The following is a 13,235-nucleotide window of genomic DNA, read 5'->3' on the forward strand; positions in this document are numbered from 1 at the left end:
CTGGAGTTTTAAGGAAAGGCCATAACGTGCAAGATCTTGAAGTCATTGAAAGGAGTGTGGACTGTCTTCAAATAATAACGGATAAGCCACCAAAGCCTTTAAAACTGGGGCGGGGGGAGCTATATGAATATACTGTATTTAGAAAAATCATCCTGCGTTCTATGTAGAGAATGGGTAAGAAGCAGGAAGACTAGAAGCAGGGAAGCCAGTTGGGTGAAAGATGTAGTCATTAAGCAAGACATGATAGTTGAAGAGTAGGGAGGAAGAGAAATAACTGGATTTGAAAGCTATTTAGGTAGTAAATAGCTTTGTGATAGCTTGGCTACTGGGATTGTATTCAATAGAAGGAAGAGTCAAGCATGAGTTTCCAATTTGGACAACTGAATGGGTTGTGGTAATGTTCACTGGAGAGGGATCATAGGAAGAGAAGTAGGTTGCATTTGGAGAAAGAGGTTGTAAGAGGACAAAGATGAGTTCAGCTTTGGGCCTATTAAATTTGAAGTTGCCGAGGGACAAGACCTAACGAAAGTGATCAGAAGAAATGAGAGGGCTGTTTGGAGACTCAAGGAGCCTGAAAGAGTGGCATAGATGGGACAGACCTCTCTTGAAGCCCTAGTTTTGTAAAATGAGTAAGCCTTCTTTTTGGCTCCTTCTTGGCTTACATTCCCTAAACTCACCAAATTAATCTCTGATCTTAATTTGCCTACCCAAAGAGGCCTCTCTTCGAGAAGCAGGTATTTCCCACTGAGATCTTAACTACTGACTCTCTGATACCAATCGATTACATATGAATAAGTCTTCCTGAGCCTAATCTGCCCTCATTTAACTGAACAAACAGCAGATCTGTATTTGGAGCAGAAAGTACAAACCTTGCCAATAAGAGGAGGCAGTAACTTTGAGAATTTGTTTTTTTATCAGTTCCCTATTCAACCTCATCCTCTCACCACCAGGGTTCTATTGATAGGGCCCCAAATATAACTCCCCAACTTCAGGTTGAGTCTTCTTTTCCATGGCCATTTGAACACCCACTGTCTGGAATTCAGGACTAGAGCTGCTCTATTCCCCCAGGATGACCAGCTCAAATCCAGTTTCACAGGAGTTTATACTCTTCAATCTTTAACTCAGTTTCAAGATTACCTTAATCTCTCAATTTCCGTGTATTAACAGTTCCTTACTCCTAAGAGTTTCTGCTTAGTTCAAAATCTGTTTTTGTTTTCTTTAATGGTGGCCTTTTTTTCTTAATAAAGGCCACCTACCTGACTTCAGTAAGTCATGTTATCTTCTGGAACTCATTTACCTTTCACTGTGATCTTCCTTATCACCATACAGGTGCTATTTTTGCCCCTGTTTTCTGACAGAGCTAAAAATGAGTACCCAGTAATCCTTGACTTACCACAGCATGAACAAGGTAACTCTAAATTATGTAGAGTCATCATTCAACAAATATTTACCCTGCAGCATTATCTACAATAGCCAAGATATGGAAGCAACCTAAGTGTCCATCGATAGATGAATGGATAAAGAAGATGTGATGGAATATTACTCAGGTATAAAAAATTGGAATCTTGCCCTTTGTGACAACATGGAGGGATCTAGAGGGTATTATGCTAAGTGAATAAGTCAGACAGAGAAAGATAAATACTGTATGATGTCACTTATATGTGGAATCTAAAAAAACAAAACAAACAAAACAAAATGAAAACAGACTCATATAGACAGAGAACAAATGGGTGGTTGCCCGATGGAAGGAGGGGGTAAAAGGGCGAAATAGGTGAAGGGGATTAAGAGGTACAAATCTCCAGTTATAAAATAAATAAGCAATGGGGATGTAATATACAGCATGAGGAATATGGTCAATAACATTGTAATAACTTTGTATGGGGACAGATGGTTACTAGACTTATTATAGTGATCATTTCATAGTAAGTGCAAATGTCAAATAACTATGTAGTATACCTGAAACTAACATAATATTGTAGGTCAGCTACATTTCAATTAAAAAAACACAAATATTTACCAGCTCCCTACTATATCACCTGGTTCAGGATGAGTCAAATAAGAAAGATAGCCTCTGTCCTCAGGGAGGTTAGACTAATGTGAAGGACAAACATTAAACAATTAGTTACATAATTCATGTATTTGTTTACAATTTTGTTTATAATTAGGATAAATGCTAATGAAAGAACAGCACAAGGGGTTAAGAGTGAATAATAAGGAGTCAGGACTTAGTTTGAGGAGATGGTGTCTCTAAGAGCTGTTGATTTCCACAGATATATAATGGGAAGTGAAGTTATGAGTCATGTTACACTACACAAATTTTCCCATTGGGTGTGTGGAGGGAGATACAATGACGGCACCAGAGACAGCTATAACTCCATTATGAAGCCCAAAGTGACTTCCTTGTCAGACTAAAGATGGGGCAGTTTGTGGCATGATGGAATAGAACAATATTTCTTTGGATAGAGTTCTCAAAGCAGACTGATAAATGGCTCTTTTAGCTACAAATCAATCTTTCGTTTTTGTCTAATTGCTTAGTTATGTCACTACCTTTCTGACTGTGGGCAAGTCATTTCATTTCACCAGTCTTCGGGTCCCTCATCTTTAAAATAAGTGGACTTAGGCAAGACTGTGAGTTTGGTTGGCATTTGTCATCTTGGATCCTCCCAAAGCCCTGGTTTAGCAGGATGGGAAAACAAATCTGCACTGTCCACCCAGTGTCACTACCCTATCATTAGAATCAGCAAATAGTTTTAGAAGTAATGTAGGTCATACCTTTTATGAATGCTTGCCCAAGAGGCATTGATGTTCTCTGTTATCATGTGTACTTTTCTGGTATCATCTGCAGAATAATCCCGAAGAAGTTTCAGTGCCAAGTCATTTCCCACATCTACATTTATCTGCCACTGGCGGAGGTCTTTGGCCAACTGCTATAGATACACATGGGAAAGAGAATGAATGTCAGTTTTCTCTGAAATCTCTAGTTGCACTTTCTTCAAATGCTTCATAAACAGCTTCTGAATCCTCGGGTCAGACCATGTCTACATGATTGCTTTTAACCTACCGTGTGTAGTTCAGTCAAACATGATAGTATAAGCTAACCCACTTTTCATGACAGAACTTTTCAAATGCAGCATCTTGAGCAATAATCAGTATCAGGTATCTCAATTTAGTAGCAATTAATTGGAAACAAACTTGGCTTAATTGTTTTTATCATAGGAGAGAACAAACTATAAAAATAAGCTCTCAAATAATTGTTGAGTATGTGACATATACCAAAATTTGAACAGAAAACAATATCGCATGTTATTTCCTCATCATTAACTTGTTGAATTGTTTATGTAATTAGTGCCATCTACTGGCATTCAACTAAAGCTGCATACGGAAAATATTAAGCATCAAAAAAAAACCAGTGCTGTTATTCTAGTTATGAACTTCTTTAAAGGATCAGTTTATTCATAATACTTTAAAAATATCCTACTTTAAAATCAGAATAAAATTTTAAATATAAGAATTTTGCTAAACCAAATGACGTATGTTTTCTTCTTTTTTAATCTTTAACAATTGAGTATTATCAAACCATGTATTTCATCACTTGAAATATTATATATCAAAGAAAGAAATAAACCAATGATAGGTTTATCTGGATGCATATTAACCCCAAGTTTCTATTAAACATTGCTTCAAGTGCATGGAAGAGGCTTCCAAGCATTACGGCATTATTAAATTACAAAGATAGCTATATTAAATCCAATATAGTGGGTTAAATGGACAAAGGAATAATAACAAGCAATTCAAACAAGAGAAAGAATAAAAAGTTTTTATAGAAAAGGAAAAAAATCAACTTTCACAACATGAAAAAATAAGAGTATTACAATTTGACACCAATTAAGTTAAAAAAAATAAAATCCAAAGCTGGAAAGACTGTAGCCAAACTAGCACATTCATATACTACTGCTGGGAACAGCATCTATTAGGACAATTTGGCAATATATATCAAGTGACATACAAATGCTTATTCCCATTGACCCAGTAATCTAATTTTAGTATTTTCTCCCAGTAAAATATTTAAAAGAAAAGACATACATTATAGGAATAAAGATCTTCATTAACTAAGATAGTAAAAAATGAGAAACAATTTCAATGTTTAATGAGAGGACATTAAAATAAGGCAATACATCAACCCAATGGTCTAATATGCAGTAAGTGTGCACAGAAATCACAAGTTAAAAAAAAGAAAAGAACACAATTTCTACCTTCACTGTATTTCTTAAATCTGTAAGAGTACATTGACATGAACCGGAATGGTAAAAGAGAAAATTGAAACTAATTGATGTTTCTGAAAAGAGTACTCATTTTTGTTTTAGGATTTGTTCTTTTATGTTAATATGATTTATGATAATAAAAATCAAACACTCGTACTTTTCAACATAGTTTCAGTATATTTGACTACACTCCTGTTCCTTGAAAATCTATAATCAGTATATAATCTGGCATTTCTCAGTTAATTAGAACATCTTATTCTAGAATCAAACGAAATAATTGCATTTATTGCATATAGCAAATAGACCCAGATAACAGAACTAGTAGGAAGCAGCTAAAGCCAGTATCACTAACTTTTGCTATAAAAATAAAAAGAGAGACAATTTTTAAAGGCACAGAGTATACTCGCTGTACTACAAAGCAATTACAATTTAACCTTGTGGAATTCCTGCCTTTTCTTATATACACCTTTTATCAAGCCCTGCAGTTCCTATTTTCCACTTTTTATATCCTCACACTGTCCAAAAGCCCTTCTGAGGTGAAACACACACACCAAAGGCTTTCCCTTTCTAGAAATTTCCTACAGTACTAAATTACATCTTCTTCCCTTTCCCTCTTCACTGAAGCCACTTTAAACCTATAGTGTTAAAAAGTAATGTATACTAAGATATGAAAGACCAATTGGTCCTTATTATCCAGAAGATGGTATTTGCATTTTAAAAGAAGAGCTTATTATCTATCATCTATTAAATCTCTAATTGGCAGCATAAGACTCTACAAAACTGACACCAATAACTTAGTTACCTTTTAGTTAGGCAATTCCTTTTTAAGAAAAATGCAATTGCTAAAGAAATACCTATTATGAACCAACATCAGAGCATATATGTATAGATTTAGCAATATAAAATGTTAATTAAAATTTTAATAAATATAATTAAAATCATTTATTTTATCTAAGAAAAGACAAATAATCTTGGAAGTCAACCCTCACTCATGGGTTGTTACTTGAAAAGTCTAGATATAAGAGGATACACTCTTTGGTTCTAATCTATAGATCATAACAAATACCTAAAAGTAGAAGCTGAAAAGTATGCTAGAATTTTCCAAAATCTTGAAGGACATAGCAGGTTAAAGTTTAATTAGACACTTCATAGTAAAAAGCTAGTAAAAGAGTAAGGCTTGACTTCAAACCAGAGTTTTTTGGTATACTTTAATGCCTGAAAGGCAAAAATATGCAAGCCATACATTTTTCTTCAAATTTGTATTCACACTGAAATTTAAATTTTTATACCCAAGGAAATCTTGACTGAATGCTATCCTTCACTGCATACCGCTCAGATTTTGCTGTGATGTAGGATTAAAAAGAAAAAAATCCCACTGACCTTGACTAACATTGACAGGGCTAAGGCCCTTATCTAAACTCAAAGGTTCTCAACCGAAGCACCCTTTTCTCCCTTCTTAAAGACATTCACCAGAACAGACTGGTTTCCCTTCCTCCTAAGGTAATAATAGGTTGACCACCTTGGGCTTTAACCAAGTGTCATTCACACCAGGAACAATGACCTTGACCAGCTTTGCCTACTACTGTGAAATTTACTACTGGGACAACTCCAGACCACAGAAGAATTTCAAATTCAAAAATACAATAGAATTCACACACAAACTCTTTTTAGTTCTGAATTCCATTTACAACAGGGAATTGTGTGGTGATCATGGTGTGTGAAGAAATTTAAAATATTGTGAGCACTAGCCTATAAAAAAAAGATGATTTTGTGGGTGTATATATACGTGTGTATGTGTTTTTTATGAAGAATATAAAATGCTCAATCCCCAAAAGATTGTGTCCCCAACCAGGAAAGAAATATTTCATATTCAAACCTCATATGATGCTGCTACAATATGTGCTTGGTATTTATACACAGTATTTTAGGCAGAAAAAATGATTATGGACTATGGGACAACCTGAATTCATTTCAAGAATTTTCAGTATTAAAATTTTTAAATTTCAGTGTTTGCCTTTTCTTTTTTCTTTGTAAGAATTCTTTTTAGGAATATTGACCCGATACAAGGGAAAACAAGGGAGGAAGAGAAAGAGTATTCAGGAGTCTGGGCAACAGAATGAGCCTGCTGGGTTTGAATTCTGACTTGATCACTTACTAGTTATGTGACAAATGGGAAAGTTAATTATGCTCTCTATGCCTCAGTTTCCCCCTTTATTAAATGGGTATATTAACAGTATTTACCTTGAAAGATTATTATGAGGATTAATTTATAAAATGCAGGGAAAACACTTAGAGTGGTGTCTGGCATACCCAAAGCATTAAATAAGTATTGGTTAGAATCACCATCATTACTACTACTACTACTACTATTACTACTACTACTATTACTACTACTACTACTACTACTACTACTACTACTACTACTACTACTACTACTACTACGATGACTACTACGATGACTACTACTACTGCTGCTGCTACTTTTTAAAAAAATATTTATTTATTTATTTGGCTGCGCTGGGTCTTAGTTGTGGCATGTGGGATCTACTTCCCTGACCAGGAATCGAACCTGGGCCCCCTGCACTGGGAGCATGGAGCCTTAGCCACTGGACCACCAGGGAAGTCCCCTACTGCTGCTACTTTTAAATGAACCATACTACAGCCACCACAGGGTGAGCCTCTACTGAATGAAAGAAAGGGACCCACTGTTTTATAAACATTGTCTATAACGGTGCACCTCTAAAAGTCTCCCTTTAATTTAGAAGATAAATGTGAGTATGTAGACCTACAATTAAAATTTTAAAGTTGCGTATTGTTTAAGTTTTCTTATAAAATGTGTTTTGGGATATTCACCTACAAGTGAAATTCAGGTTTGTTTCAGGTGAACTCGATTTAAAAAGTTTTAATGGCCCTGACTCAAAGGAGCATCATAAAAAGCAATGCAGAGTAACGAAGAGGCATCTTCCCAGGAAGTCTTGATTGGCCATTGTCTTGCAGTTTGATCTTAAAGTCATTAACCTTTTGAGTTCCAGTTTTGTTGTCTGTAAAATAGGATGGGATTACTTAGGCTGCTTGTTATGCCTCACATTTGTTATGAGGTCAAAACCAAAATCAAATTGCTTGTGTGAAATACAATTCATATTTTATGGCAAGACAAGAAAAATTTAAATATAAAAATTCTTCTCTGCCCTTTGGCCGTGTCTCTCCCTGCACCGTACATTGTGTATCTGCATTATGCCTCGACCAAACCTCCCCCGTCAGCAGGAATACCTGCTCAACCATAACGAGCAGCATCCTCCCAGCATCAACAAAACAACTCCTTAAAAGATAACATTCCTTCCTTTTTTTTTTTTTTTAACATTCCTTCTTGATCTTGGAAGGGGTCACATGACCCACCACGATTATGCTTAGATCTGGATTATATAAGCTGTCAATAATACGTCACTTGATGTATAGCCCTCTGTCTCAAAAAACTTATATAACTGTGCCTTGACTTCTGACGAGTGGAACAGTTCTCAGAGCTTTCTGAGATGCTCTTCCCAGGTCATAATCTTCAAATTTGGCTCAATTAAAAATTTCCATTTCTTTCTTAGGTCGACTGATTAATTTTTCGTCGACACTTGGAAATTTATAAAACAGGATCCTAATATATTTACAGATAAAAAGTTCTACATACTGGGTTTTCTCCTTTTGCCTTAGATACTGTGTTTGCGTACATGAACTAAGAGGTTCATTTAAAAAAATTAGCTCTGTGAGCTAACAGCTAAGAGCTTATTAGCTCTTAGACCCATTCTCTGCCCCTCTCCTACTCTACTCAGTATTGCAGATGGACTAACCACTTTAGGGGGTGAGCAAATCCCAGGATTTCTTGCTAGCTGGCTTCTAGCTGGGTTAGGCCAGCGAGAGAGCCAGAGGAAGGCTGAAACTAGAGTCTCTCCCCCCCTCTCTATGTGGGCAGTATCTTCTTTGTGTCTCCACTTCCCACTGGACAGACCCTCTCTCTGTAGTTTCAGTACCTGCTGTGCAGCCCACACAGTGGTCAAGTTAGCACCAGATGGCTCTGGCTTCTGGGCTTTGGTGACACGTGTTGTCTCTCCCTCCAGCCCTCGAAGTGGTAACAGCTTCCCGATGTCACTGAACTCTGAGTTGCCTCACTATCTCCTGTTGGACTTCTCAGCTCCTTCATTAGCCATGGAACCAGTCCTCTGTATTTAAATTCCCTCTGCTTGAAATATTCTGTGTGGTTTCTAAACTGCACCCTGATGATACAAACTGGAAGAAATCTCACAGCAAATGACCCTACCTGTAATTACACAGGGGCAATTTAACATCAAGCATACATTTCATGAAATATCAGATTTTACGTCTTGCATCCTTCTCTCCAGCCTCAGAGCAAGAGGTGACTCTTGTGCTCAAGGACACTCCTCCTCCTCCTCCTCCTCGCCCTCCCCCTCCTCCTCCATGTACTCCCTTCTCTGTGTCTTTTCAACCTCTTGCCTCTCCGCAAGGTCTTTCTCTACAACTTTCAAACATGAGTCTCTCGCCCATCTTTAAACAACAAGACTTGCATCGTTTTCTTTCCCTTCACAGTTAATGTCCTCAGAAGGCAAATACTCACTCATTGCCTCAACTTGATTACATTCCTGCCACTTTATAATTCATCAAAATCAGGCTTCTGCCATCACCACCTCACTGAAACTATTCTGAAAGAAGTTACTCTGGCAAATCGGATTACTGACCTCAATTCTTTACCCCACCTTGTATCCATGCCCTTTGCTATGTAACTTTGAATTTCCTGCTACAAAGGGCAGTTTACTTCCCTGCCCTTGACAATGAGCTTGGCCATATGACTTGTTTTGCCTAATTCTAGCGAGATGTTAACAGAAGTGACACAAGCAGAGGCTTAAAACATGCTTCTGCAGTGGGGCTGGCCCTTTTGCACTTCTGCCGTTATCATGAGACAAACGTGCCCTGGGCTAGCCTGCTCACCCTTGGAGAAGGATGAGTGAGGGGTGGAGGAGAGCTACCCCAATCAACCTGCAGTGTGAAGCAGCGCCACCCCAGACGAGCTGCAAACTCACGAAGAAATAAATGCTTATTATTGTTTGCCACTGGCATTTTGAAGTTGCTTGTCATGCAGCATTTTTGTGAAAATACTTAACTGATTCAGTCACCAATGGCCAATGTCTGTGGAAAGTTTTACGTTCTCATTTACTTGATTTGTGTGCAGCAACTGGTGCTACTGACTGCTCTGTTCTTGAGGCTCTATCCTTCCTTGGCCCCCTCTCTTTGGGTGTCCTCTATATACTCTTAAGGTTCAAGTGTTTCTTTTTCTGCCTGTCCCTTAAATGTTGGTGTTCCCCAAGGCTCTGTCCCTAGCCCAGCCTTCTCCCTCTGCAGTGCAAGTGGATCCTCAACTGGAGGAAGAGGCAGAGAGCACATCCATACAGAAGTTGTACCACAATTTTCCCTTATATCCAAATCTTCTACCTCCATTGCCACCGCCTTAACTTAAGCCCTCATCGACTCTTACTTGGACTCTGCAATGACCTTTTTATTGGCTCCTTCCCTCTACTCTAGACCTTCCATCCACGTATAGCTGCTCAAGGGATCTTTTTGAAATGCAAATATAACAACATTATTCCTCTGTAAAACCTTTCAATGGCTCCCTGTTACCTACAAGACTAAGTCCAAACCTCTCTCCTTGGATTACAAGGCCCTCAAATATATGATCCTTACATAAATATCCACTTTGATCTTTTGTTATCTCCTTTCCTCTTACCCAATCCCATAATTGCCCATACAAAAACCCTGAAAGGTTAAGTGACTTGTTGAAGGTGACATAGCTTGTCAGTGAAAGAGGCATCACAAAAATGCAGGTTTCTTGGCTTCAATATTCAGGGTTCAGTCTACTTAAAGAAGATATGCTTCCACATAAAAGAATTTAAGGAGGATGGTTGGATTTATTATAATTGAATTTTGAAGAATATAAAATAGTCTCCTTGATGATTATAGCATGATTGGAAAATTACTGTGTATAATAAAGTAAGACGTTGCTAAACAAAGACAGCAGAAAAAAATACATATTTGGTTTGTTTAAAAAAATCACTAAACAGTTTACTCCTAAGTATAAATTAATGTTCTATACATATTTATTGGGAAAAAGAAATACAATTTCTTTCTTGCTTGTGTGAATTAAAATGACCTAGAAAACATCTTTATGGATATATAACAGAAATGTTAAAATATCTGTAAGGAAGCTATTTCAAAAGTAAAGCCTCTCACCATAAACTGCAAGACTCATCTATTAAACCTCTGACATTACCAAACAACTTTGTTTCAGAAGGTAACACTATACAGGGGATACTATTTGAGAAAACGGCCCTCATTTTCCAGCTTACTGGAAATGATTAATCTTTTCAATAGCTTTGAGGACTACATACCAAAGTTGTTACTTTTTTGTCCTTTCAACAATGACTACAAGCTGAGAGCAGGCTAGTAAATGTGTTATCGGCCAACCCATTAGAGTTCCATTATTTTCTGTCTTACATGACTTCATGTAATGAATTTTTATAATTAAACTAATGGCATACAATTTATTTTCCCCCCTCTTTACTTTTCAGGCCCCATTTCTCTTCCAGCTTCTTTGGAATAAGTTTTATACAAAAAAGAACGGAGGAGAGCCCTCCAAGTGCTTCATTACCTTAATTTCATTATGACATTTTGGAAAGCATTCTCTTTATCTGGGCTCTCTTTTTAATTTGCTGACTTTATTAAAAGACTTCAGCAGTGTTGTAATTAACAAATCACCCAGCTACCCCAGGCATCTAAGAGAAGTCTGGTTGAGAGGGTGTGGACATGGTTGGGTGGAAATGATTCCAGAGAGAAAGCCAGAGGACAGATCCCCAGAAAGTCGCATTTTCCCGGCTACTTTCAAATCCCATGAGCCTACTGCAGTAGACTACATTATTGTTCACAGACATTCGGTGCCTTTTTCATACCAGAGGATTACACAGCTGCACCCCCACTGAATTAGGGATGATAACATAACTGATTTTGGCTACACGTCACTTCCAGGCAGATGGTTTAAGAGCCAGTGGCATCATTCATCATGTTTCCTGACTCTCCGATCAGAGAAGTTATGTATCAAGATGCAGCTCCCATTAGCTGCACTCCCTGAATAACTAAGCTAAGTAGAATGCTCTTGTGAATCTAGAGTGGACATTTAACATGAATAAAACATAAACTTTGTGTTGTCTCTAGATTTGGGGATAGTTTGTTACTGTGGCATAACTTAGCCTACCCTGACTGACATACCTACTCAAGTATGACCCTAGTGCATATGAAGTGGTATCTCATTGTGGTTTTCATTTGTATTTTCCTAATAATGACTGATGTTGACCATCATTTCATGTGCTTATTAGCCACTTGTACACCTTCTTTGAAGAAATGTCTATTAAAATCCTTTGCTGATTTATAATTGAGTCTTTCTTGTTCTTATTGAGTTATGAGTTCTTTACATATTCTGCATACAAGTCTCTTATCAGATATATGATTTGCAAATATTTTCTCCCATTCTGTGGGTTGTCTTTTTACTCTCTTTATGATATTGCTTGCAGCACAGAAGTTTTTAACTTTGATGAAGTCCAAGTTATGTATTTTTTCTCTTGTCACTTTGGCTTTTGGTGTCATGTCTAAGAAAACACTGCCTAACTCATTGTACTGCTATGTTGTCTTATAAGAGTTCTAATATTTTAGTTCTTATATCTAGCTCTAAGATCCATTTTTGAATTAATTTTTTTGTATGGTGTGAGGTAGGGTCAAACTTCATTATTTTGTATGTGGACATCTAGTTATGCAAGCATGAACTTTTGAAAAAATATTCTTTTCCCTTTGAATTGTCTAGGCACTCTTGCCAACAATCAATTGACCACAAATGCAAGGATTTAGTTCTGAACTTTCAATTTTGTTTCATTGATCTATATGTTTACCTCGATGTCAGTACCACACTGTCTTGATTACTGTAGCTTTCTAGTAAGTTTTGAAATTAGGAACTGTGTGTCCTCCAACTTTGTGCTTTTTTCAAGGTTGCTTTGGCTATTCTTTGTCCCTTGCATTTCAGTATGAATTTTAGGATCTACTTGTTGATTTCTACAGAAAAACTAGTGAGGATTTTGATAAGAATTGCATAGAGTCTGTAGGTCAATATGGGGATATTGCTATCTTAACAATATTAAGTTTTTTGATCTGGGAATACGGCATGCTTTTCCATTTACTTAAATCTTTAAATTCTTTCAGCATTGTAGTTGTCAATGGAAAAGTGTTGCATTTTTCTTATGCCTAATTATTTTATTTTTTTGTTGCTATTATAAATGGAAAAATTTTCTGAATTTTATTGTTCAGATTATTCATTGTTAGTATATAGAAAAATAATTGATTTTTGTATTTTGATCTTGGATCCTGCAAATTTGCTGAATTACATTTTTAGTGTATTCCTTAGGATCATCTATATACAAGATTATGTCATCTGCAAATAGATATAGTTTTACTTCTTCCTTTCCAATCTGGATGATTTTTATCTATTTTTTCTTGCCTATTTTCCCATCCTGAACTTCCAGTACCATGGTAAATAGATGTGGTGAGAGCAGACACCTTTATCTTGCTCCTGATCTCAGGGGAAAACATTCAGTCTGTGAGTCTGTTTCTGTTTTGCATATACATTCATTTGTAATATTTTTTAGATTCCACATATAAGTAATACACACTGTCTTTCTCTGTCTGGCTTATTCCACTAAGTATAATATTCTCTAGGTCCATCCACACTGCTACAAATGGCAGAATTTCATTCTTTTTCGTGACTAATATTTCATTGTATGTATGTATGTGTGTGTGTGTGTATATATATATAAATATATATATATATATATATATATATATATATATATATATACACACACACACACATATATATAT

The 13,235-nt window shown here is 36.5% G+C and overlaps 1 protein-coding gene across 1 annotated transcript in view; it reads right to left on the reverse strand.

Annotated features, from left to right (window-relative positions):
- Positions 1-13,235, reverse strand: part of LOC118889001 (dystrophin) — a 1,535,792-nt gene that overhangs the window by 360,874 nt on the left and 1,161,683 nt on the right. The window contains exon 50 of the mRNA XM_036840547.1: positions 2,773-2,927. Within this exon, the coding sequence (XP_036696442.1) occupies positions 2,773-2,927 (155 nt within the window). The remainder of the gene's footprint in view (positions 1-2,772; positions 2,928-13,235) is intronic.

The sequence above is a fragment of the Balaenoptera musculus genome, chromosome X (assembly GCF_009873245.2).
Source record: "Balaenoptera musculus isolate JJ_BM4_2016_0621 chromosome X, mBalMus1.pri.v3, whole genome shotgun sequence".
NCBI classification, from domain to species: Eukaryota; Metazoa; Chordata; class Mammalia; order Artiodactyla; family Balaenopteridae; genus Balaenoptera; species Balaenoptera musculus.